Genomic DNA, 27,720 nt, shown 5'->3' on the forward strand with positions numbered 1-27,720 from the left:
GCGATATCCAGCCGGAAAAAATTCAGTCATCATCGAGAAGCTTTCCCAGACGTGACAAGTCTTGGAGGAGTGTCGCAAGTGGACATGTTGGCGTCTCGCCTCAACGAGGGGCCTCGGGGAGATTGTTCCAGGTCAAGGGACACTCAAGATATAGCAGTGGACTTCCTAGTGACACCGTGGGTGTTTTTAGTCGGTCTATGTGGCCTCTCCACTTTCACTTTTCTGACGGTGGTAAGCATAAGATGATCGAAGGTTCAGGTGATCCTCTTGAATCCGGTCTAGCCAGCGAGGGTTGGCTATCCAGTTTTCATGGTTTACTCATAGAGGATTACTGCCCTCTTACTCTACGTGAGGTAATGTTACAACAAGATCAGGGCGTGTATCATGACTTACAGCGGCTGCATCTGTCGGCGGGGCGGTTGAATGCCATATCCTAAGCTACGCGGGTGTTCCCAGTGAAGTCGTTTCCGCAATTCTTCAGGCCAGGAGAGAACTAACGGAAAAGCGTTACCACCGTAGTTGGAGTAATTATGTGTCTCGGTGTGTATCCAGGAAGGCTCCTATGGAAGACTTTCAGCTGGGTCGTGCTTATCCATACTTTACAAGCCGGTGTGGATGCAAGCCTAATAAGTTTCTTTACAAAATTTCTCTCTTGGAAAGTGGTCATGCTATTGGCTTTGACGTCCGCAAGGCAGGTGTCGGAAGTGGTGGTTTTGTCTCACATGAGCCTTGTTTGAAAATCGACCTATTTTGATGCTGGTGGTTACTTAGGCATTAGCTGATTCAAGGTCCCTTGATCTAGCCAGGGATTTGAGTATGTAGGTCGACAATTTGGCTCAGTTTGGAGAAACAGAGGCTCTGTTTGTCTGGTATGTTCCCAGCATGGTTTGGGAGTCTGCATTATGCAGTCTGTTACACGCTGCGTCTGTGATGCGGTTTGGCATGTTCGCTCTACGGCTGGATTGCCGTCACCGAGGTCGGTGGAGGTCCATTCCTTTAGGAAGATGGGGTTTTTCTTGGGCGGATGCCCGAGGAGTCTCGGCGGTTCAACTTTGCCGAGTGGATTCTTGGTCGGGATCAAACGTTTTGCTATGCTCTACAAGTTTGATGCCCTGTTTTTTGGGGACCTTTTGTTTGCTCATTCGGTGCTGCAGAGTCGTCCGCACTCTCCCGCCCGTTTGGGAGCTTTGGTATAAACCCCATGGTCCTTTTGGAGTCCCCAGCATCCTCTAGGACGTATGAGAAAATAGGATTTTAGTACCCACCGGTAAATCCTTTTCTCTTAGTCCGTAGAGGATGCTGGGCGCCAGTCCCAGTGCGTACTGTGTCTGCAGTTATTGCTTTTGGTTACACCCTGGTGGTGTGTCTTCTCTGTCAGGCGGTTGCTACCGTTGTTCATGCCATGGCATGCGGGGTCTTATTTTTGCTGATGTGGACACACGGTTTTGTTACATATTCTCTCAGCATGTGGCTGTGTTTTGTTCATGCCGTTGGCTGGTATTCTACTGAATGCCACGCTGTACGGTGTGTTTGAGGTGTGAGCTGGTATGACACTCACCGTGTTTATAACAATAAATTCTTTCCTCGAAATGTCCATCTCTCCTCGGCACAGTTTTCTAACTGAGGTCTGGAGGAGGGGCATAGAGGGAGGAGTCAGTTCACACCCAGTTTAAGTCTTTATAGTGTGCCCAAGCTCCTGCGGATCCATCTATACCCCATGGTCCTTTTGGAGTCCCCAGCATCCTCTACGGACTTAGAGAAAAGGATTTACCGGTAGGTACTAAAATCCTATTTTCCCAGGGCTACAGACTGGAGTACCAGGAGCTCCCACCTCACAGATTCTTCAAATCAGGCTTACTAGTTTCGCAAGAGGCAAGTATAACTTTACAGGATGCCATTCAAAAACTGGTACAGACTCGGGTCATTGTTCCAGTTCCACCTCATCTGCAAAACAAGGGGTATTATTCCAACTTATTAGTAGTACCGAAACCGGACGGTTTGGTAAGACCAATTTTGAACCTCAAGTCGTTAAACCCGTACTTACAAGTGTTCAAATTCAAGATGGAGTCTCTGAGAGCGGTGATCTCAGGTCTGGAGGATGGGGAATTCCTAGTGTCTCTGGATGGCAAGGATGCATACCATCACATTCCGATCTGGCTGCCTCATCAGGCTTATCTACGGTTTGCACTGTACGACTGTCACTACCAGTTCCAGGCCCGGCCATTTGGTCTCTCCACAGCACCGAGAGTGTTCACCAAAGTGATGGCAGAGATGATGTTTTTACTCCGCAAACAGGGAGTGAACATAATTCCGTACCTGGATGATCACCTGATTAAGGCACCGTCCAGGGAGCGGTTGTTGGACAGCATTGGCCTCTCAACCAGACTACTACTGGATCATGGGTGGATTCTGAACCTACCAAATTCTCACCTGGAACCGACACACAGGCTTCCTTTCCTGGGAATGATACTGGACACAGTGTTTCAGAGAGTGTTCCTTTCCTTGGAGAAGGCTTTGGTAATGAAGTTGATGGTTCCAGCTGTCCTGAAGCCAACCCGGATCTCGGTGCACCTGTGCATTCGCCTTCTGGGGAAAATGGTGGCCTCTTACGAGGCGCTTCAGTATGGAAGGTTTCATGCGAGGCCCTTTCAGCTAGATCTATTGAACAAATGGTCCGGATCACATCTTCACATGCACCAGAGGATCCACGTGTCGCCAAGAGCCAGGATCTCCCTTCTGTGGTGGCTACAGATTTCTCAGCTCGTCGAGGGTCGGAGGTTCGGGATTCAGAATTGGATTCTGCTAACCACAGACGCAAGCCTCAGAGGTTGGGGAGCAGTCAACCAGGGGGTGCAGTTTCAAGGAAGATGGTTAAGTCAGGAAGTCGTCCTGCCAATAAACATCCTGGAACTCAAGGCTATCTACAACGCCCTTCTGCAGGTCTCATCTCTACTTCGGAATCAGGCCATTCAGTCCAGTCGGGCAATGTGACAGCGGTAACGTACATAAACTGACAGGGCGGAACGAAAAGCAGAGCAGCAATGTCAGAGGTATCAAGAAATCTCTGGGAGGAAAAAACACGCCGTGGCGTTGTTGGCGGTCTTCATTCTGGGAGTAGGCAACTGGGAAGCAGACTTTCTCAGCAGACAAGACTTGCACCTGGGGGAGTTGGGCCTTCACTCTGAGGTGTTCCAGTCGATGGGGATATCCACAGATCGACATGATAGCCTCTCGACTCAACAAGAAGCTCAAGCAGTATTGTTTCAGGTTGAGAGATCCACAAGTGGTGTCTGTAGACGCTCTGACAACTCCGTGGGTCTACCAGCTGGTGTACGTGTTTCCTCCACTTCCTGTGATACCAAGAATTCTAAAGAAAATAAAAGGGAAAAGGTTCAAGCAATACTCATTGCTCCGGACTGGCTGTGAAGGGCCTGGTACGCGGATCTTCTCGAAATGCTGATCGAAGGTCCATGGCCTCTACCTCTTCGCGAGGATCTTCTACAATAGGGCCCGTTCCTCTATCAAGACTTACCGTGGCTACGTTTAACAGCAGAGAAGTTGAACGGCTGATCTTAGCCAGGAGAGGGAATCCTGACGAGGTCATCCCGACTATGATCCAAGCCAGGAAGGGTGTAACGTCTAAACATTACCACCGTATATGGAAGAAGTATGTCTCTTGATGGGAAAGCAGACAATATTCTGCGGTGGAATTTCATCTGGTTTGAACCGTTACAGGAAGTGGACGTAAAGTACCTTACATGGAAGACAGTCGCACTGCTGGCCTTGGCTTCAGCAAGATGTGTGTCGGAGCTGGGGGCATTGTCTCACAAGAGCCCTTACTTAATTTCTCTGACGTCCTAGTGGATGCTGGGAACTCCGAAAGGACCATGGGGAATAGCGGCTCCGCAGGAGACTGGGCACAAAAGTAAAAAGCTTTAGGACTACCTGGTGTGCACTGGCTCCTCCCCCTATGACCCTCCTCCAAGCCTCAGTTAGATTTTTGTGCCCGAACGAGAAGGGTGCACACTAGGTGGCTCTCCTGAGCTGCTTAGAGAAAAGTTTAGTTTTAGGTTTTTTATTTTCAGTGAGACCTGCTGGCAACAGGCTCACTGCATCGAGGGACTAAGGGGAGAAGAAGCGAACTCACCTGCGTGCAGAGTGGATTGGGCTTCTTAGGCTACTGGACATTAGCTCCAGAGGGACGATCACAGGCCCAGCCATGGATGGGTCCCAGAGCCGCGCCGCCGGCCCCCTTACAGAGCCAGAAGACTGAAGAGGTCCGGAAAATCGGCGGCAGAAGACGTTCTGTCTTCAATAAGGTAGCGCACAGCACCGCAGCTGTGCGCCATTGCTCTCAGCACACTTCACACTCCGGTCACTGAGGGTGCAGGGTGCTGGGGGGGGCGCCCTGAGACGCAATAAAAACACCTTAGATGGCAAAAAATACATCACATGTAGCTCCTGGGCTATATGGATGCATTTAACCCCTGCCAATTTTTCCTTAAGCAGGAGAAAGGCCGCCGAGAAGGGGGCGGAGCCTATCTCCTCAGCACACTGGCGCCATTTTCCCTCACAGCTCCGTTGGAGGGAAGCTCCCTGACTCTCCCCTGCAGTCCTGCACTACAGAAACAGGGTAAAACAAGAGAGGGGGGGCACTAATTTGGCAGATAAATCTATACAGCAGCTATATAAGGGAAAAACACTTATATAAGGTTATCCCTGTATATATATATATATATATATATATATATATATATATATAGCGCTCTGGTGTGTGCTGGCAAACTCTCCCTCTGTCTCCCCAAAGGGCTAGTGGGGTCCTGTCCTCTATCAGAGCATTCCCTGTGTGTGTGCTGTGTGTCGGTACGTTGTGTCGACATGTATGAGGAGGAAAATGATATGGAGGCGGAGCAATTGCCTGTAATAGTGATGTCACCCCCTAGGGAGTCGACACCTGACTGGATGGTCTTATGGAAGGAATTACGTGATAGTGTCAGCACTTTACAAAAGACTGTTGACGACATGAGACAGCCGGCAAATCAGTTATTACCTGTACAGGCGTCTCAAACACCGTCAGGGGCTCTAAAGCGCCCGTTACCTCAGATGGTCGACACAGACACGGACACTGACTCCAGTGTCGACGGTGAGGAAACAAACGTATTTTCCAGTAGGGCCACACGTTACATGATCACGGCAATGAAGGAGGTTTTGAACATTTCTGATACTACAAGTACCACAAAAAAGGGTATTATGTGGGGTGTGAAAAAACTACCCGTAGTTTTTCCTGAATCAGATGAATTAAATGAGGTGTGTGATGAAGCGTGGGTTTCCCCCGATAAAAAACTGCTAATTTCTAAAAAATTATTGGCATTATACCCTTTCCCGCCAGAGGTTAGGGCGCGTTGGGAAACACCCCCTAGGGTAGATAAGGCGCTCACACGCTTATCAAAACAAGTGGCGTTACCGTCTCATGATACGGCCGCCCTCAAGGAACCAGCTGATAGGAAGCTGGAAAATATCCTAAAAAGTATATACACACATACTGGTATTATACTGCGACCAGCAATCGCCTCAGCCTGGATGTGCAGTGCTGGGGTGGCTTGGTCGGATTCCCTGACTGAAAATATTGATACCCTGGATAGGGACAGTATATTATTGACTATAGAGCATTTAAAGGATGCATTTCTATATATGCGAGATGCACAGAGGGATATTTGCACTCTGGCATCAAGAGTAAGTGCGCTGTCCATTTCTGCCAGAAGAGGGTTATGGACGCGACAGTGGTCAGGTGATGCGGATTCCAAACGGCATATGGAAGTATTGCCGTATAAAGGGGAGGAGTTATTTGGGGTAGGTCTATCGGACCTGGTGGCCACGGCAACGGCTGGGAAATCCACCTTTTTACCCCAGGTCACCTCTCAGCAGAAAAAGACACCGTCTTTTCAGGCTCAGTCCTTTCGTCCCCATAAGGGCAAGCGGGCAAAAGGCCACTCATATCTGCCCAGGGGCAGAGGAAGGGGAAAAAGACTGCAGCAGGCAGCCTCTTCCCAGGAACAGAAGCCCTCCCCCGCTTCTGCCAAGTCCTCAGCATGACGCTGGGGCCTTACAAGCGGACTCAGGCACGGTGGGGGCCCGTCTCAAGAATTTCAGCGCGCAGTGGGCTCACTCGCAAGTGGACCCCTGGATCCTGCAGGTAGTATCTCAGGGGTACAAATTGGAATTCGAGACGTCTCCCCCTCGCCGGTTCCTGAAGTCTGCTTTACCAACGTCTCCCTCCGACAGGGAGGCGGTATTGGAAGCCATTCACAAGCTGTATTCCCAGCAGGTGATAATCAAGGTACCCCTCCTACAACAGGGAAAGGGGTATTATTCCACGCTGTTTGTGGTACCGAAGCCGGACGGCTCGGTGAGACCTATTTTAAATCTGAAATCCTTGAACACTTACATAAAAAGGTTCAAGTTCAAGATGGAGTCACTCAGAGCAGTGATAGCGAACCTGGAAGAAGGGGACTATATGGTGTCTCTGGACATCAAGGATGCTTACCTCCATGTCCCAATTTGCCCTTCTCACCAAGGGTACCTCAGGTTTGTGGTACAGAACTGTCACTATCAGTTTCAGACGCTGCCGTTTGGATTGTCCACGGCACCCCGGGTCTTTACCAAGGTAATGGCCGAAATGATGATTCTTCTTCGAAGAAAAGGCGTCTTAATTATCCCTTACTTGGACGATCTCCTGATAAGGGCAAGGTCCAGAGAACAGTTAGAGGTCGGAGTAGCACTATCTCAAGTAGTACTACGACAGCACGGGTGGATTCTAAATATTCCAAAATCGCAGCTGATTCCGACGACACGTCTGCTGTTCCTAGGGATGATTCTGGACACAGTCCAGAAAAAGGTGTTTCTCCCGGAGGAGAAAGCCAGGGAGTTATCCGACCTAGTCAGGAACCTCCTAAAACCAGGCCAAGTGTCAGTGCATCAATGCACAAGGGTCCTGGGAAAAATGGTGGCTTCTTACGAAGCGATTCCATTCGGCAGATTCCACGCAAGAACTTTTCAGTGGAATCTGCTGGACAAATGGTCCGGATCGCATCTTCAAATGCATCAGCGGATAACCCTGTCTCCAAGGACAAGGGTGTCTCTCCTGTGGTGGTTGCAGAGTGCTCATCTTCTAGAGGGCCGCAGATTCGGCATTCAGGACTGGGTCCCGGTGACCACGGATGCCAGCCTGAGAGGCTGGGGAGCAGTCACACAGGGAAGAAATTTCCAGTGCTTGTGGTCAAGCATGGAAACGTCACTTCACATAAATATCCTGGAACTAAGGGCCATTTACAATGCCCTAAGTCAGGCAAGGCCTCTGCTTCAGGGTCAGCCGGTGTTGATCCAGTCGGACAACATCACGGCAGTCGCCCACGTAAACAGACAGGGCGGCACAAGAAGCAGGAGGGCAATGACGGAAGTTGCAAGGATTCTTCGCTGGGCGGAAAATCATGTGATAGCACTGTCAGCAGTGTTCATTCCGGGAGTGGACAACTGGGAAGCAGACTTCCTCAGCAGACACGACCTCCACCCGGGGGAGTGGGGACTTCACCCAGAAGTCTTCCACATGATTGTGAACCGTTGGGAAAAACCAAAAGGTGGACATGATGGCGTCCTGCCTCAACAAAAAACTGGACAGATATTGCGCCAGGTCAAGGGACCCTCAGGCAATAGCTGTGGACGCTCTGGTAACACCGTGGGTGTACCAGTCAGTGTATGTGTTCCCTCCTCTGCCTCTCATACCCAAGGTACTGAGAATCATAAGAAGGAGAGGAGTAAGGACTATACTCGTGGCTCCGGATTGGCCAAGAAGGACTTGGTACCCGGAACTTCAAGAGATGCTCACGGAGGACCCGTGGCCTCTACCTCTAAGAAAGGACCTGCTCCAGCAGGGACCCTGTCTGTTCCAAGACTTACCGCGGCTGCGTTTGACGGCATGGCGGTTGAACGCCGGATCCTGAAGGAAAAAGGCATTCCGGATGAAGTCATCCCTACCCTGATCAAAGCCAGGAAGGATGTAACTGTGCAACATTATCACCGTATTTGGCGTAAATATGTTGCGTGGTGTGAGGCCAGGAAGGCCCCTACAGAGGAATTTCAACTGGGTCGTTTCCTGCATTTCCTGCAAACAGGACTGTCTATGGGCCTAAAATTAGGGTCCATTAAGGTTCAAATTTCGGCCCTGTCGATATTCTTCCAGAAAGAACTAGCTTCAGTTCCTGAAGTTCAGACGTTTGTCAAGGGGGTACTGCATATACAGCCTCCTTTTGTGCCTCCAGTGGCACCTTGGGATCTCAATGTTGTTTTGGGGTTCCTAAAATCACATTGGTTTGAACCACTCACCACTGTGGACTTAAAATATCTCACATGGAAAGTGGTAATGCTGTTAGCCCTGGCTTCAGCCAGGCGTGTCTCAGAATTGGCGGCTTTATCCTATAAAAGCCCTTACCTAATTTTTCATACGGACAGGGCAGAATTGAGGACTCGTCCTCAATTTCTCCCTAAGGTGGTTTCAGCGTTTCACTTAAACCAGCCTATTGTGGTACCTGCGGCTACTAGGGACTTGGAGGATTCCAAGTTGCTGGACGTAGTCAGGGCCCTGAAAATATATGTTTCCAGGACGGCTGGAGTCAGAAAATCTGACTCGCTGTTTATCCTGTATGCACCCAACAAGCTGGGTGCTCCTGCTTCTAAGCAGACTATTGCTCGTTGGATTTGCAGTACAATTCAGCTTGCACATTCTGTGGCAGGCCTGCCACAGCCAAAATCTGTAAAAGCCCATTCCACACGGAAAGTGGGCTCATCTTGGGCGGCTGCCCGAGGGGTCTCGGCTTTACAACTTTGCCGAGCAGCTACTTGGTCAGGGGCAAACACGTTTGCTAAATTCTACAAATTTGATACCCTGGCTGAGGAGGACCTGGAGTTCTCTCATTCGGTGCTGCAGAGTCATCCGCACTCTCCCGCCCGTTTGGGAGCTTTGGTATAATCCCCATGGTCCTTTCGGAGTTCCCAGCATCCACTAGGACGTCAGAGAAAATAAGAATTTACTTACCGATAATTCTATTTCTCATAGTCCGTAGTGGATGCTGGGCGCCCATCCCAAGTGCGGATTGTCTGCAATACTTGTACATAGTTATTGTTACAAAAATCGGGTTATTATTGTTGTGAGCCATCTTTTCAGAGGCTCCTCTGTTATCATGCTGTTAACTGGGTTCAGATCACAAGTTGTACGGTGTGATTGGTGTGGCTGGTATGAGTCTTACCCGGGATTCAAAATCCTTCCTTATTGTGTACGCTCGTCCGGGCACAGTATCCTAACTGAGGCTTGGAGGAGGGTCATAGGGGGAGGAGCCAGTGCACACCAGGTAGTCCTAAAGCTTTTTACTTTTGTGCCCAGTCTCCTGCGGAGCCGCTATTCCCCATGGTCCTTTCGGAGTTCCCAGCATCCACTACGGACTATGAGAAATAGAATTATCGGTAAGTAAATTCTTATTTTTCCATGAGGACAAAGCTGAACTCAGGACTCGTCAGCAATTTCTTCCTAAGGTGGTGTCCGCATTTCACATCAACCAACCTATTGTGGTTCTGGTTGTTGCAGACACCTCTGCTACTTCAAAGTCTTTGGATGTTGTGAGGGCTTTGAAGGTGTACGTAAAGAGGACAGCTCGTCACAGGAAATCGGACTCGCTGTTCGTTCTTCATGATACCAATAACATTGGGTGTCCTGCTTCAAAGCAGTCAATTGCACGCTGGATCAGGCTCACTATCCAGCATGCTTATTCCACGGCAGGTTTGCGCGTTCCAAAATCTGTACAGGCCCACTCTACTAGGTTGGTGGGTTCTTCTTGGGCGACTGCCCGGGGTGTCTTGGCTTTACAGCTCTGCTGAGCAGCTACTTGGTCAGGTATGAACATGTTTGCAAAGTTTTTCACGTTCGATACTCTGAGGACCTTCAGTTTGGTCAATCAGTTCTGCAGGAACCTCAGCACTCTCCAACCCGGTTTGGGAGCTTTGGTACTTCCCCATGGTACTAAATGGATTCCCAGTATCCCCTGGGAGATAGAGAAAAAAGGATTTTAATTACCTACCGGTAAATCCTTTTCTCTTACGTCCTAGAGGATGCTGGGGACTCCGTAAGGACCACGGGGTATAGACGGGCTCCGCAGGAGACATGGGCACCTAAAAAGAACTTTTCCTATGGGTGTGCACTGGCTCCTCCCTCTATGCCCCTCCTCCAGACCTCAGTTAGATTCTGTGCCCAGAGGAGAAAAGGGTACACTGCAGAGAGCTCTCCTGAGTTTTCTGTAGAAAAAGAATTTTGTTAGGTTTTTTATTTTCAGGGAGTCCTGTTGGCAACAGGCTCCCTGCATCGTGGGACTGAGGGGAGAGAAGCAGACCTACTTAACTGATAGGCTCTGCTTCTTAGGCTACTGGACACCATTTGCTCCAGAGGGAGTCGTAACACAGGTCTCACCCTGGGGTTCGTCCCGGAGCCGCGCCGCCGTCCTCCTCACAGATGCCAGAAGATAGAAGCCGGGTGAGTATGAGAAGATAGAAGACATCTCAGGCGGCAGAAAACTTCAGATCTTCGTGAGGTAAGGCCGCTGCGCGCCATTGCTCCCAGACACAACACACAGAGGCAGCACTGATGGGTGCAGGGCGCAGGGGGGGGCGCCCTGGGCATCAATAATCCTCAATTTTGGGCCCAATAGAGTATGATTAGGCTGCGGAGGCAGTAAATCACAGATCCCCCGCCATTTTATTACAATTGCACTGGGACCGAAGCCCGCCGTTGGGGGGGGGGGGGGGGCGGAGCTTGATCCTCAGCACTAACCAGCGCCATTTTCTCCACAGAAGCTGCATGAGAACGCTGGCTCCTCGGTCTCGCCCCTGCTGAACACTTCACAGGCTGGAAAAAGAAGAGGGGAAGGCACATTGGTAACGCAGTGAGTGGGAATTTGGATAGTATATAAAAAAGCGCTATCTGGTCATTTTTGTTTTTCCAGTGTTATTTGAGCGCTGGGTGTGTGCTGGCATACTCTCTCTCTGTCTCTCCAAAGGGCCTGGTTGGGGATTTGTCCCCTTATAGGTATATCCCTGTATGTGTGGGGTGTCGGTACGTGCGTGTCGACATGTCTGAGGCAGAAGGCTTCTCCAAGGAGGAGGTGGAGCAAATGAGTGGTGTGTCCCCGTCGGTTGTGCCGACTCAGGAATGGATGGACATGTGGCATATGTTGAATGCAAGTGTGGCTTCTTTACATAAGAGGCTTGATAAGGCTGAATCAGGGGAGGCATCAGGGGGTCAATCCTCGGATTGGACCGACTCACAGGGCCCGTCGGGGTCTCAAAAACGTACCCTTGGCACAATTTGTGGACACTACTACCGACACGGACTCTGATTCTAGTGTCGACTATGATGAAGTAAAATTGCACCCTAAGGTGACAAAAAGCATTCAGTGTATGATTGTGGCAATAAGGGATGTGTTGCATATTGCTGATGAACCCTCTGTTCCAGACACGAGGGTACACATGTTTAAGGGAAAGAAACAGATTATAAATTTTCCCACATCTCATGAACTAAATGAGTTCTTTGAAAAGGCTTGGGAGACTCCGGAAAAGAGACCGCAGATCCCCAAAAGAATTTATATGGCATACCCCCTTCCCTAAACAGGACAGGGTGCGTGGACAAGGCCTTAACGCACCTGTCCAAGAAAGTGGCGCTACCGTCTCCAGACACAGCGACCCTCAAGGATCCTGCGGATCGCAGGCAGGAGACTACTTTAAAGTCTATTTATTCGCATACTGGAGCTGTGCTAAGACCGACAATTGCGTCGGCATGGGTATGTAGCGCAATTTCAGCATGGAGAGATGATCTAACGGCTGAATTTGGTACCATGGATAGAGATACTGTATTGTTAATTCTAGCCCATATTAAAGATGCAGTCTTATTTATGAGAGATGCTCAAAGGGATATTGGATTGCTCAGTCTATCTCAGCGAGACGATCCTTATGGACTCGCCAATGGACGGGTGATGCGGATTCAAAAAAGCATATGGAAGTCCTACCCTATAAGGGAGATGTATTGTTTGGGGATGGGCAGACGGACCTGGTTTCCACAGCTACCGCAGGTAAATCAAATTTTTTACCATTTATTCCCCAACAGCAAAAGAAAATACCACCGTATCAGATGCAGTCCTTTTGGTCGCAAAAGTCCAGAAGAGGTCGGGGGTCTTCCTTCCTTGCCAGAGGTAAGGCTAGAGGGAAAAGAGCACCCGCTTCGGCCGGTGCCCAGGAACAAAAGTCCTCCCCGGCTACTACAAAATCCTCGGCATGACGCTGGGGCTCCCCTGCGGGACTCCGCATCGGTGGGGGCACATCTTCGACTTTTCAGCCAGGCCTGAGTCAGCTCAGACCTGAATCCTTGGGTGTTGGAAATAGTTTCCCAGGGTTACAGACTGGAATTCGAGGAGGTGCCCCCGCACCGATTTTTCAAGTCGGCATTACCAGCTTCTACAACAGATCGGAATGTAGTGTTAGCTGCAATTCAAACGCTGTGTCTACAGCAAATAATTATCAGGGTTCCCTTGAACCAGCAGGGAAGAGGCTACTACTCAACCCTCTTTGTGGTCCCGAAACCGGACGGTTCGGTAAGACCTATTTTGAATCTAAAATCCCTAAACCTGTACATGAAAAGATTCAAATTCAAGATGGAATCGCTCAGGGCGATTATAGCCAGTATGGAGGAGGGGGAGTTTATGGTGTCACTGGACATAAAGGATGCGTACCTTCATGTCCCCATATATCCCTCCCATCAGGAGTACCTGAGATTCGTTGTACAGGATTGTCATTACCAATTTCAGACGTTGCCGTTTGGGCTTTCCACGGCCCCAAGGATTTTCACCAAGATAATGGCGGAATTGATGGTGGTCCTGCACAAGCATGGAGTCACAATTATCCCATACTTGGACGATCTCCTGATAAAGGCGAGATCAAGATAGAAATTGCTGAGCAGTGTAACGCTCTCTCTGAGAGTGCTCCAGCAACACTGTTGGATTCTGAATCTACCGAAGTCACAGTTGATTCCGACAACTCGACTAACGTTCCTAGGTAGGATACGGAACAAATTAAGGTTTTTCTCCCGTTGGAAAAAGCCCAGGACATCCAGAACATGGTCAGAGACCTGCTAAAAACGAAAAGGGTGTCAGTTCATCAATGCACTCGAGTTCTGGGAAAAATGGTGGCGGCCTACGAGGCCATCCCCTTCGGCAGGTTCCATGCGAGGACGTTTCAATGGGACCTTCTGGACAAATGGTCCGGGTCGCATCTGCACTTACATCAGAAAATAACTCTGTCCCCATGCGCCAGGGTGTCTCTCCTATGGTGGCTGCAAAGTGCTCACCTGCTGGAGGGTCGCAGGTTCGGAATTCAGGATTGGATCCTGGTAACCACGGACGCGAGCCTCCGAGGGTGGGGAGCAGTCACCCAAGGAAGAAATTTTCAGGGACTGTGGTCAGACCAGGAGTCCTGTCTACACATCAATGTGTTGGAACTCAGGGCCATATACAACGGCTTTCGACAAGCGGAGAGTTTTCTTCGAAACCTACCGGTTCTGATTCAATCAGACAATGTCACAGCAGTGGCTCATGTGAACCGCCAAGGCGGGACACGAAGCAGAGTCACGATGGCGGAAGCCACAAGGACCCTTCGCTGGGCGGAAAATCATGTAAGCGCTCTGTCGGCTGTCTTCATTCCGGGAGTGGACAACTGGGAAGCAGACTTCCTCAGCAGACACGATCTCCATCCAGGAGAGTGGGGACTTCATCAAGAAGTCTTTGCAGACATAACACGTCTTTGGGGAATTCCTCAAATAGACATGATGGCGTCACGCCTCAACAAAAAGCTTCGGAGGTATTGTGCCAGGTCTCGGGACCCTCAGGCAGTAGCAGTAGACGCCCTGGTAACGCCGTGGGTGTTCCACTCGGTCTACGTGTTTCCTCCTCTTCCTCTCATCACAAAAGTGTTGAGGATCATAAGACGAAGAAGAGTACAGACGATACTCGTTGTTCCAGACTGGCCTCGAAGGGCGTGGTACTCAGATCTTCAAGAGATGATCACAGGATATCCCTGGCCTCTCCCTCTGAGGGAGGACCTGTTGCAACAGGGGCCCTGTATATTCCAAGACTTACCGCGGTTACGTTTGACGGCATGGCGGTTGAACGCCGAATCCTAGCTAAGAAGGGGATTCCGGAGGTCATCCCTACTTTAATAAAGGCTAGGAAGGAGGTGACGGTGAAACATTATCACCGTATCTGGCGAAAGTATGTGTCTTGGTGTGAAACAAGAACGCGCCTACGGAAGATTTTCATCTGGGGCGTTTTCTCCACTTCCTGCAGACAGGAGTGGATATGGGACTGAAATTAGGTTCTGTTAAGGTACAAATTTCGGCCCTTTCGATTTTCTTTCAGAAGGAATTGGCTTCTCTTCCAGAAGTCCAGACGTTTGTAAAGGTAGTGCTGCACATCCAGCCTCCTTATGTGCCTCCAGTGGCACCGTGGGGCCTGAACGTGGTGTTGCAGTTCCTAAAATCACACTGGTTTGAACCACTTAACAAGGTCGAGTTGAAATTTCTTACCTGGAAGGTGGTCATGTTGTTGGCCTTGGCATCGGCAAGGCGAGTGTCAGAATTGGCGGCCTTGTCTCACAAGAGCCCCTACTTGATTTTTTATGTGGATAGAGCGGAATTGAGGATACGCCCTCAATTTTTACTAAGGTGGTTTCTTCATTCCATCTGAACCAACCTATCGTGGTGCCTGTGGCTCCGAGTGACTTGGAGGATTCCAGGTCCCTGGACGTAGTCAGGGCTTTGAAGATTTATGTAGCCAGAATGGCTAGACTTAGGAAAACAGAAGCTCTGTTTGTCCTGTATGCTGCTAATAAGATTGGCGCACCTGCTTCGAAGCAGACTATTGCTCGCTGGATCTGTAATACGATTCAGCAGGCTCATTCTACGGCTGGATTGCCGGTTCCAAATTCGGTTAAGGCCCATTCCACTAGGAAGGTGGGCTCTTCTTGGGCGGCTGCCCGAGGCGTCTCGGCATTACAGCTTTGCCGTGTGGCGACTTGGTCGGGGTCAAACACCTTTGCTAAATTCTACAAGTTTGATACCCTGGCTGATGAGGACCTAGCTTTTGCTCAGTCGGTGCTGCAGAGTCATTCGCACTCTCCCGTACGATTGGGAGCTTTGGTATAAACCCCATGGTCCTTACGGAGTCCCCAGCATCCTCTAGGACGTAAGAGAAAATAAGATTTTAAACCTACCGGTAAATCTATTTCTCCTGGTCCGTAGAGGATGCTGGGCGCCCGTCCCAGTGCGGAAACTCTGCAAGACTTGTATATAGTTGTTGCTTACATAAGGGTTATGTTACAGTTGGAGTCGGTCTTGGACCGTCACTGTTGTTGTTCATACGGTTAACTGGTTATGTATGTTCCAGGTTACATGGTATGATTGGTGTGGGCTGGTATGAATCTTGCCCTTGGATTTTTAAATCCTGCCTTGTATTGTCCATCTCCTCTGGGCACAGTTCTCTAACTGAGGTCTGGAGGAGGGGCATAGAGGGAGGAGCCAGTGCACACCCATAGGAAAAGTTCTTTTTAGGTGCCCATGTCTCCTGCGGAGCCCGTCTATACCACATGGTCCTTACGGAGTCCCCAGCATCCTCTACAGACTAGGAGAAATAGATTTACCGGTAGGTTTAAAATCTTATTTTCTCGTAGTCCGTAGGTGGATACTGGGCACCCGCCCGGTGCTTCGTTCTTCCTGCACTGTTACTTGGTTCAGTAATGTTGTTTTGTTCACCGGTTGCTATTCCTGGTTTCAAATTTGGTTAGCATGGCTTTCCTCTTGTTCTGTTTGTGCTGGGTCTCTCAAAGTATGTACGTCTCCTCGGGCACAGTTTCCTAGACGGAGTCTGGTAGGAGGGGCATAGAGGGAGGAGCCAGCGCACACTATCAAATTCTTAAAGTGCCCAAGGCTCCTAGTGGACCTGTCCATACCCATGGTACTAAATGGATTCCCAGTATCCCCTACGGACTACGAGGAAAAGATTTACTGGTAGGTAATTCAATTCCTGTTATGTCCGGTCTGCCTCCGAGAAGTATCAAATCCGTGGCATTGGATAAGCCTCCAAAATGTCACTTTTGTTATTTGGAATTATTTTATATTACTGCTTTTTATTTTTCAAGTCCGCTAAATCTGTACTGGGGAAAGGCAACAATTTCTTTCCTAAACCTTAGCAATGTTTACACGAGTTGTAACAGAAAATAGCAGTAGTTAATATATGTAATCAATTCCAGCTGATTAACTATTTCCAGGCCTTCTGTCACAAAGGGTCTGTTTTAATCCTTTTTCTGTGAAGGCTTCCGTTAGGTTTTAGAACATGGCTATGGGGATTTGCATCCCTCCATTCACAAGAGTAATTGTGAGCTCTGGAACTGAAATTGGGCATTAAGACCTGGCTCACATTCGTTGTTACAGCTAATCCCAAAGGTGTCTGATTCGGTTAAGGTCAAGACTTCAGGGTTCAGGCCTCTCTTTTTTTTTTTTTTTCATGCCAAACTTGGCAAAGAAAATTTTGATGGTCCCCTCTTTATGCACTGGTCATTGACGTGCTGGAACAAGAAAGGGCCTTACCTAAACTGTTGCCACGTGGTTATATATAAATTCACAAGGGGTGCAAATACATGAATAAACTGAAAAATATAAACATCAGTCTTGACACTGACAAGGGCCACTCTTGATAATAACATCCATTGAGGACATACCTTATCTTTCTCTGACGTCCTAAGTGGATGCTGGGGACTCCGTCAGGACCATGGGGATTAGCGGCTCCGCAGGAGACAGGGCACAAAAGTAAAAGCTTTAGGATCAGGTGGTGTGCACTGGCTCCTCCCCCTATGACCCTCCTCCAAGCCTCAGTTAGATTTTTGTGCCCGGCCGAGAAGGGTGCAATCTAGGTGGCTCTCCTAAAGAGCTGCTTAGAGTAAAAGTTTGTTAGGTTTTTTATTTTCAGTGAGTCCTGCTGGCAACAGGCTCACTGCTACGAGGGACTTAGGGGAGAGAAGTGAACTCACCTGCGTGCAGGATGGATTGGCTTCTTAGGCTACTGGACACCATTAGCTCCAGAGGGAGTCGGAACACAGGTCTCACCCTGGGGTTCGTCCCGGAGCCGCGCCGCCGACCCCCCTTGCAGATGCCGAAAAGTGAAGGTCCAGAAACGGCGGCAGAAGACTCTTCAGTCTTCATAAGGTAGCGCACAGCACTGCAGCTGTGCGCCATTGTTGTCAGCACCCTTCATAGCAGCGGTCACTGAGGGTGCAGGGCGCTGGGGGGGGGGGCGCCCTGGGCAGCAATGATAGTACCTTATTCTGGCTAAAAATACATCACATATAGCCCCTGGGGGCTATATGGATGTATTTAACCCCTGCCAGGTCTCAGAAAAACGGGAGAAGAAGCCCGCCGAAAAGGGGGCGGGGCCTATTCTCCTCAGCACACAGCGCCATTTTCCCTCACAGAAATGCTGGTGGGAAGGCTCCCAGGCTCTCCCCTGCACTGCACTACAGAAACAGGGTTAAAACAGAGAGGGGGGGCACTTATTTGGCGATATGTATATATATATATTAAAATGCTATAAGGGAAAAACACTTATATAAAGGTTGTCCCTGTATAATTATAGCGTTTTTGGTGTGTGCTGGCAAACTCTCCCTCTGTCTCCCCAAAGGGCTAGTGGGGTCCTGTCCTCTATCAGAGCATTCCCTGTGTGTGCGCTGAGTGTCGGTACGTGTGTGTCGACATGTATGAGGACGATGTTGGTGAGGAGGCGGAGCAATTGCCTGAAATGGTGATGTCACTCTCTAGGGAGTCGACACCGGAATGGATGGCTTATTTAAGGAATTACGTGATAATGTCAACACGCTGCAAGGTCGGTTGACGACATGAGACGGCCGGCAAACAAATTAGTACCTGTCCAGGCGTCTCAAACACCGTCAGGGGCTGTAAAACGCTCATTTACCTCAGTCGGTCGACACAGACACGGACACTGACTCCAGTGTCGACGGTGAAGAAACAAACGTATTTTCCTTTAGGGCTACACGTTACATGTTAAGGGCAATGAAGGAGGTGTTACATATTTCTGATACTACAAGTACCACAAGAAGGGTATTATGTGGGGTGTGAAAAAACTACCTGTAGTTTTTCCTGAATCAGATAAATTAAATGAAGTGTGTGATGATGCGTGGGTTTCCCCCGATAGAAAATTATTGGCGGTATACCCTTTCCCGCCAGAAGTTAGGGCGTGTTGGGAAACACCCTTTAGGGTGGATAAGGCGCTCACACGCTTATCAAAACAAGTGGCGGTACCGTCTCCAGATAGGGCCGCCCTCAAGGAGCCAGCTGAGAGGCTGGAAAATATCCTAAAAAGGTATATACACACATACTGGTGTTATACTGCGACCAGCGATCACCTCAGCCTGGATGTGCAGCGCTGGGGTGGCTTGGTCGGATTCCCTGACTGAAAATATTGATACCCTTGACAGGGACAGTATTTTATTGACTATAGAGCATTTAAAGGATGCATTTCTATATATGCGAGATGCACAGAGAGATATTTGCACTCGGGCATCAAGAGTAAGTGCGATGTCCATATCTGCCAGAAGATGTTTATGGACACGACAGTGGTCAGGTGATGCAGATTCCAAACGGCACATGGAAGTATTGCCGTATAAAGGGGAGGAGTTATTTGGGGTCGGTCCATCGGACCTGGTGGCCTCGGCAACAGCTGGAAAATCCACCTTTTTTACCCCAAATCACATCTCAGCAGAAAAAGACACCGTCTTTTCAGCCTCAGTGCTTTCGTCCCCATAAGGGCAAGCAGGCAAAAGGCCAGTCATATCTGCCCAGGGATAGAGGAAAGGGAAGAAGACTGCAGCAGGCAGCCCATTCCCAGGAAGCCCTCCACAGCTTCTGCCAAGTCCTCAGCATGACGCTGGGGCCGTACAAGCGGACTCAAGTGCGGTGGGGGGTCGTCTCAAGAGTTTCAGCGCGTAGTGGGCTCACTCGCAAGTGGACCCCTGGATCCTACAAGTAGTATCCCAGGGGTACAGACTGGAAATTCGAGACGTCTCCCCCTCGCAGGCTCCTGATGTCTGCTTTACCAACGTCTTCCTCCGACAGGGAGGCAGTATTGGAAACAATTCACAAGCTGTATTCCCAGCAGGTGATAATCAAAGTACCCCTCCTACAACAAGGAAAGGGGTATTATTCCACACTATATTGTGGTACTGAAGCCAGACGGCTCGGTGAGACCTATTCTAAATGGGAAATCTTTGAACACTTACATACAAAGGTTCAAATCAAGATGGAGTCACTCAGAGCAGTGATAGCGAACCAGGAAGAAGGGGACTATATGGTGTCCCTGGACATCAAGGATGCTTACCTCCATGTCCCAAATTGCCCTTCTCACCTAGGGTACCTCAGGTTCGTGGTACGGAACGGTCACTATCAGTTTCAGACGCTGCCGTTTGGATTGTCCACGGCACCCCGGGTCTTTACCAAAGTAATAGCCGAAATGATGATTCTTCTTCAAAGAAAAGGCGTCTTAATTATCCCTTACTTGGACGATCTCCTGATAAGGGCAAGGTCCAGAGAACAGTTGGAAGTCGGAGTAGCACTATCTCAAGTAGTTCTACGACAGCACGGGTGGATTCTAAATATCCAAAATCGCAGCCGTTTCCGACGACACGTCTACTGTTCCTAGGGATGGTTCTGGACACAGTCCAGAAAAAGGTGTTTCTCCCGGAGGAGAAAGCCAGAGAGTTATCCGAGCTAGTCAGGAACCTCCTAAAACCAGGAAAAGTGTCAGTGCATCATTGCACAAGAGTCCTGGGAAAAATGGTGGCTTATTACGAAGCGATTCCATTCGGCAGATTCCACGCAAGAACTTTTCAGTGGGATCTGCTGGACAAATGGTCCGGATCGCATTTTCAGATGCATCAGCGGATAACCCTATCTCCAAGGACAAGGGTGTCTCTCCTGTGGTGGTTACAGAGTGCTCATCTTCTAGAGGGCCGCAGATTCGGCATTCAGGATTGGATGCTGGTGACCACGGAGGCCAGCCTGAGAGGCTGGGGAGCAGTCACACAGGGAAAAAATTTCCAGGGAGTGTGATCAAGTCTGGAGATTTTTCTCCACATAAATATACTGGAGCTAAGGGCAATTTACAATGCTCTAAGCTTAGCAAGACCTCTGCTTCAAGGTCAGCCGGTATTGATCCAGTGGGACAACATCACGGCAGTCGCCCACGTAAACAGACAGGGCGGCACAAGAAGCAGGAGGGCAATGGCAGAAACTGCAAGGATTTTTCGCTGGGCGGAAAATCATGTGATAGCACTGTCAGCAGTGTTCATTCCGGGAGTGGACAACTGGGAAGCAGACTTCCTCAGCAGGCACAACCTCCACCCGGGAGAGTGGGGACTTCATCGGGAAGTATTCCACATGATTGTGAACCGTTGGAAAAGACCAAAGGTGGACATGATGGCGTCCCGCCTGAACAAAAAACTGGACAAGTATTGCGCCAGGTCAAAAGACCCTCAGGCAATAGCTGTGGACGTTCTGGTAACACCGTGGGTGTACCAGTCGATGTATGTCTTCCCTCCTCTGCTTCTCATACCCAAGGTATTGAGAATTATAAGACGTAGAGGAGTAAGAACTATACTCGTGGCTCCGGATTGGCCAAGAAGGACTTGGTACCCGGAACTTCAAGAGATGCTCACAGAGGACTCATGGCCTCTGCCGCTAAGAAGGGACTTGCTTCAGCAAGTACCATGTCTGTTCCAAGACTTACCGCGGCTGCGTTTGACGGCATGGCGGTTGAACGCCGGATCCTAAGGGAAAAAGGCATTCCGGAAGAGGTCATTCCTACCCTGGTCAAAGCCAGGAAGGAGGTGACCGCACAACATTATCACCACATGTGGCGAAAATATGTTGCGTGGTGTGAGGCCAGGAAGGCCCCATGAAGAAATTTCAACTCGGTCGTTGCCTGCATTTCCTGCAAACAGGAGTGTCTATGGGCCTCAAATTGGGGTCCATTAAGGTTCAAATTTCGGCCCTGTCGATTTTCTTCCAGAAAGAATTGGCTTCAGTTCCTGAAGTCCAGAAGTTTGTCAAGGGAGTACTGCATATACAACCCCCTTTTGTGCCTCCAGTGGCACTGTGGGATCTCAACGTAGTTCTGGGATTCCTAAAATCACATTGGTTTAAACCGCTCAAATCTGTGGATTTGAAATATCTCACAGGGAAAGTGACCATGCGGTTGGCCCTGGCCTCGGCCAGGCGAGTGTCAGAATTGGCGGCGTTTGTCTCAAAAAAGCCCATATCTGATTGTCCATTCGGACAGGGCAGAGCTGCGGACTCATCCCCAGTTTCTCCTTAAGGTGGTGTCAGTGTTTCACCCGAACCAGCTTATTGTGGTACCTGCGGATACTAGGGACTTGGAGGACTCCAAGTTGCTAGATGTTGTCAGGGCCCTGAAAATATAGTTTCCAGGACGGCTGGAGTCAGGAAGACTGACTTGCTGTTATCCTGTATGCACCCAACAAACTGGGTGCTCTTGCTTCTAAGCAGACTATTGCTAGTTGGATGTGTAGTACAATTCAGCTTGCACATTCTGTGGCAGGCCTGCCACAGCCAAAATATGTAAATGCCCATTCCACAAGGAAGGTGGGCTCATCTTGGGCGGCTGCCCGAGGGGTCTCGGCTTTACAACTTTGCCGAGCTGATACTTGGTCAGGGGCACACCCTGACTGAGGAGGACCTGGAGTTCTCTCATTCGGTGCTGCAGAGTCATCCGCACTCTCCCGCCCGTTTGGGAGCTTTGGTATAATCCCCATGGTCCTGACGGAGTCCCCAGCATCCACTTAGGACGTCAGAGAAAATAAGAATTTACTTACCGATAATTCTATTTCTCGTAGTCCGTAGTGGATGCTGGGCGCCCATCCCAAGTGCGGATTGTCTGCAATACTTGTACATAGTTATTGTTACAAAAATCGGGTTATTATTGTTGTGAGCCATCTTTTCAGAGGCTCCGCTGTTATCATGCTGTTAACTGGGTTCAGATCACATGTTGTACAGTGTGATTGGTGTGGCTGGTATGAGTCTTACCCGGGATTCAAAATCCTTCCTTATTGTGTACGCTCGTCCGGGCACAGTATCCTAACTGAGGCTTGGAGGAGGGTCATAGGGGGAGGAGCCAGTGCACACCACCTGATCCTAAAGCTTTTACTTTTGTGCCCTGTCTCCTGCGGAGCCGCTAATCCCCATGGTCCTGACGGAGTCCCCAGCATCCACTACGGACTACGAGAAATAGAATTATCGGTAAGTAAATTCTTATTTTACTGCTCAAACATAACATTGCTTAATGTCTACACAATGTGCTTGAACCATACCTAATGCATTTTTGCATTGTGCTTCCTCTCTTCACTGTAATATGAACAAACCTCAATCAGAGGATTTGAACTAATTGCCACCTTTTTAAGATAATTAGATTATATGGTATAAATATATTCAAGTTGACAAAATTTAGTATTTTTATAAAATTGGTTTCTAATGTTTAATTTCCTTTTTTGTAGTAATGGATAAGACCACCGCTGAAGGCAGAACAGCAGAAGAGGTAGCAAAAATTGTCTTCAATGCTGTAGGGGAAAGGAGTAAAGAGGTTCTTGTGGCTGGACTGGTGCCTACGTTGGCTGTATATCTGAGGGCTCTGGCCCCTAAATTATTCTTTTCTCTCATGGCAGCAAGAGCTAAGAAAGAGAGGAAGCTGAAGGATGCTTAGTATGCCAAGTGTAATTCTCTGAAGACCAAAAATGTCCGTGCTAGTAGGAAACCTAATATGAATCAAGGATAGCAACAACAAAAATGTCAACTCTAGTCTGTTCTCTCTGATCTTGCTATTCTTCTAAGGAAAAAGTTGGGTTTAATGCCATTTAAAGTCTCTGCAGCTTGCCCCTCTCTAATGGGCCAGAAAGAATCTATGATGTTCTTTGATAAGGGCACTTTTCCAGCATTAGCTAAAGAAATCGTCAGTACAGTGATAGTTTTAATGTACATATTGTGACTCCAAATAGCTCTTTCAGTGCTCATTACAGAATAAAGTGATTTTATACTGGACCTCACTAAGGTGCAGACTGAGACTCAGGTCATTGTTGATAAGTCCAGTATTACAACTGATAAGAACTTTAAATATGCTTAACAACAGTGATACTGATAGCATTAGGTGGGTGGTTGTACGGATGTGTGTGTAATATAAATGTATGTGTGTATACAGTACTTATATACTTTTATATCTTCATTCAAGTCTAGAGAGTGCTCCCTCCATTTGATTATGTATGTATATATGTATGTATGTGTATATATATATATATATATATATATATATTCATACATACATACATACATACATACATACATACATACATATATACATACATACATATATACATATATATATATATATATATACACATATATATATATATATATATATATATATATATATAATATAGCAGCAACTTCCAAACAGCGGCACTCAGAGTCTGACGAGGCATGGATACTTTAAACCATAAGGTGCTTTAATGAGTCACAAAAAACTGCATACCAACGTTTCCGGGCACAGCAGCCCGTTTGTCAAGGTGAGCAAACAAAGTGAATAGTAAAATAAATCAAATACCTTTATAGTGGAGGACCCGTCGGCGGGAAGAACAGCTGAGACCGGGGGAGCTGGTCGCTTCCGTCCCGGCTCGTGTGACATGTGTGAGATCCGGATCATGTGATCATGCTGTACGTCAGAGGTCTCCGGCGTCACCCTGGCAACGTCCAGTAAACAATGTTGGGGAGAACTCCAAGTCGTGGTCATAGCAACCAGGGGCGTCCATGGCAACCCGACCGTGGCAGTCACTGACCACGGCTGTGAAATATAAGAAATACACATGTGCAAGAGGGCTAAATATGTATATTGTGATTAAAAAAAAATAATACGTACTATGTGTGCCGTTTAACAGCTAAAAGTCCGTCAGTGTTCGATCAAGTATTGTGAATACTACACAGTAAACAGGGATAATCCTAATAATCAACTAAACTTATGTGACGAGCTGTCTATTGGAAACTATATTGTTGCTGATCCATGTTCATCATTTCCCCATTGGGCCGTGTGTCACTTGATGTCAACTACCCGTACATATGTGATAATGCAAAAGCATTACGTGGTGTCTGGGAAACCCGTCGGTCTGTGTGGATGGAATGTGCTAGATACCATGTTTCAATCACATTTCAAAATGAGTTAATCATCATGGAGCAGGTAAAAAGACACTCCACTGTATTCTATCATTAAGTCCCTTGGGTCTCACAGTGTCCAACTTGAACATCCATCGTGCCTCGAGTTTTAATAGGGTACCTGCCCTGTCTCCTCCTCTTAGGTTCTTAGGTATATGATCAATAATTTGAAAACATAAGTCCTTGAGGGAGTGGCTTTTTTCTGCATAGTGCCTGGCGACCGGTTGTTCGGATATTTTGTGGGTGAGTGCCGCATTCACCGCATTCCTATGCATAGCGAAACGTTCCCTGGCATTGCGTACCGTCTTGCCCACGTATTGGAGATTACGTGGGCAGATGACCATGTAGACGATAAACGCGGTGGTGCATGTGAGAACATGATGTATATCGTAAACTTTCCTTGAAGAACTTGACGTAAAGGTTGGTCCCGTAATCATGTACTTGCATGTTTCACACCCAAGGCACTTGTAACAGCCTGGAGATTTTAATAAAAAGGTGGTAGGTGGCGGGCATTCAAAGCCCGTGATGTCGGAATGCACAACAAAGTCTTTGATGCTTTTTCCCTTGGTGTGATACACCGTAGGTCTTTTTTTGCGCAAGGAAAACTCAGTTACTAGAACACGCTGTTGCAGACTTAGCTGCTAGGGCAGATGTTACACAGCCCCCCCCTCTCTAACTCAGGACCTCAAAAGCGTGGTTTACCTGCCTTACTATCTGATTCAGATGAGGATATACAGGAGGATGGGGATGACTTGGATCCCGTTAGTGGGGATTCAGCTTCTGCTCAGGTTATTGAACGCCTCATTCTGGCTATACGGGACGTGTTAAAGCTCCGTACAGAGGACAGTGCGTCACAGCAGTCGTTTTCTTTACACAAAACAAGCCTAATGTCACTTTCCCTGATTCTACAGAGTTAGATGACCTATTTAAGTTAGCCTGGAAAAATCCAGACAAAAAATACGTAGAGGTATATTCAATTGAAGTCTGATCCATTCCGACATGCATTTGTTGGAATGGATCCGACAACCCCTATTCAAATATAATCTCAATTCGACTTTTTCAAGTCGAATTGAGATGAGTGACCCAGAGGAGGAGAGGGGGGAGAGCCGCAGGGAGACCAGCGGTGGACAGCCGCCAGCAGCCAGAGGAGATCAGCGCTACAGTAGCGCTGCAGAAGGATGTCACACAGCCGCCCGACCTCACGGCAGTATCCACCCGACTCCAGCAAGCTTGCTGGAGCCGGGTGGACGCTGCTGTGATCGGCGTGGCTGTGTGACATCCTGCTGCAGCGCTGTGCTGTAGCGCTGATCTCCTCTGGCTGCCCGCGGCAGTCCCCCATCTCCCTGCGGCTCTCCCCCCTCTCCTCCTCTGGGTCCGCATCTGAGTCCGACATCTTTTGATGTCGGACTGAGATGGTCGAAAAGGGGGCCAAAACCTGTCGGTTTTGGCCCCGTTTTCGACACAAGCACGTAGATCGGCAGCTATTCTGCCGATCCACGTGCTTTTCGACAAGTCGAATTCATCGACTTGTTGAAAATATTGAACAGGTCGAATCACGATTCGACTTTAAAGTGTCGAAAACTGCTGTCTTTTCGACAGACGGCAGTTTTCAACTTCAATTGAATATACCCCCTAGTGTCAAAAAGATTTTTGCACACTTTCCCATTTGCTCCTGAAGATAGGAAATTTTGGGAAGAACCCCCGGGAGTTGACGTATCAGACTCTCGACTGTCAAAAAAGGCGGTGCTGCCTGCCCCGGGCTCCTTTACCATAAAGGGCCATGGGGACAGAAAAATAAAGACTACACTAAAGTCTATCTACATAGCAGCAGGTGTATCGCAAAGGCCGGTCATAGTGTGTTGCTGGATGACCCATGCCATTCACACGTGGGCTTCTCAAATTCAGGAGGGCCTCTCTGGGGATATGCCTCTGGTCACTACGATGACTCTCCTGAAGCACATTCAGGACGCTGCATGCGTCCTGTGTGACTTGCTCAAGGAGATGGGCAATATTAATGCTAGGACTTCTGCCATAGCAGTGTCAGCGCGTAGGGGCTTGTGGTTGCGTCAGTGGATAGCGGACACAGAGTCTAAGCGCAGTGTGCAATCTCTTTCCTTTTCTCTTACATCCTAAAGGATGCTGGGTTCCATTTAGTACCATGGGGTATAGACGGGTCCTTTGGGAGCCACTGGCACTTTAAGAGTTCAATGGTGTGGGCTGGCTCCTCTCCCTATGCCCCTCCTACCAGACTCAGTTTAGAAAATGTGCCCAGAGGAGCTGGTCACAGCTAGGAGAGCTCTTAGGAGTTTTTTTAGTTTTATTATTTTCTGAGTTTAGTTAGGTAAAGGCAGGCTGCTGGCAACCGCCTCCCTGCTTCGTGGGACTTAGAGGGGGAGTAGGAACCAACTCTAGAAGTTAATGGTTCTCTATCTCTGCTGACAGGACACTGAGCTCCTGATGGTACTGATCGCAAGCCCACGAGGCGACCGCTCCCGCAGCATGCCCGCCACCCCCTAACAGAGCCAGAAGAAAGAAGAGTGGTGAGTAGGACGCCGGCGGCCCGGGAAGTGGGTCGCCGGCGGGAATGGCGGCACAAGGGTGGGAGCGCAGCTCTGACAGGCTGCGCTCTGGAAGGCTCAGATGCACTTTGTGTACGCCGCTGTGAGCTGCGTCCTGGGCCAGCGCACATACCCTACACTGGTCAACTATGCTAACGGGCTAATCCCGCTGTTAGCACAAATACCTCAGGCCAGTATAATCTGATAACTGTGGGGGGCGGGGCATCACTCACCAGTGCCATTTTCTCCCTGCAGATTACACAGATGAGGCGCTGACAGGGAGCGCTGCCCTCCTCATAACTCCAGCATACTTCTGCTGTACCAGGGTGTTATAGACAGGAAGGGGGAGAGTGTTATAAACACTGTCTATCCTGTTAAGGTTACTCAGTAAGCGCCGGCTGTTTATTCTATTATCTGCCTATTGGGGCGCTGTGTGGCTGGCTCCTTATACTCTGTGACTATCTGAAGGTACTCTGGGGGAAACTGTCTCTGACATTTTCCTGTGTGTGTGTGTGTGTGTGTGTGTGTGTGTGTGTGTATCCACATTACCATGTCTAAGGGCTCTGTATCCTGTGCTGCAGAGTGGGTATCTTCTCCTGAAGAGTCTATCCCATGTACTCAGGACTGCAGTGTGCTTTCCCAACCTGTCGAATCCGAACCCCCATGGGTGGATTCTTTAAGGGGAATGATATCACAGATTTCATCACGGATGTCGCATAATGAGAAAGAGACGCAGTTTTTGAG

General features: G+C 48.8%; 1 protein-coding gene across 7 annotated transcripts in view; it reads left to right on the forward strand.

Annotated features, from left to right (window-relative positions):
• Positions 1 to 23,262, forward strand: part of DHRS7B (dehydrogenase/reductase 7B) — a 290,811-nt gene extending 267,549 nt beyond the window's left edge. For all 7 annotated transcript variants that reach the window (XM_063934184.1, XM_063934183.1, XM_063934178.1 and 4 more), the window contains one exon: positions 22,717 to 23,262. In XM_063934184.1, the coding sequence (XP_063790254.1) occupies positions 22,717 to 22,922 (206 nt within the window). In that variant the 3' untranslated portion in view covers positions 22,923 to 23,262. The remainder of the gene's footprint in view (positions 1 to 22,716) is intronic.
• The last annotated feature ends 4,458 nt before the right edge of the window (positions 23,263 to 27,720 follow it).

This window comes from Pseudophryne corroboree, chromosome 7 (assembly GCF_028390025.1).
Source record: "Pseudophryne corroboree isolate aPseCor3 chromosome 7, aPseCor3.hap2, whole genome shotgun sequence".
In the NCBI taxonomy this organism is placed as follows: Eukaryota; Metazoa; Chordata; class Amphibia; order Anura; family Myobatrachidae; genus Pseudophryne; species Pseudophryne corroboree.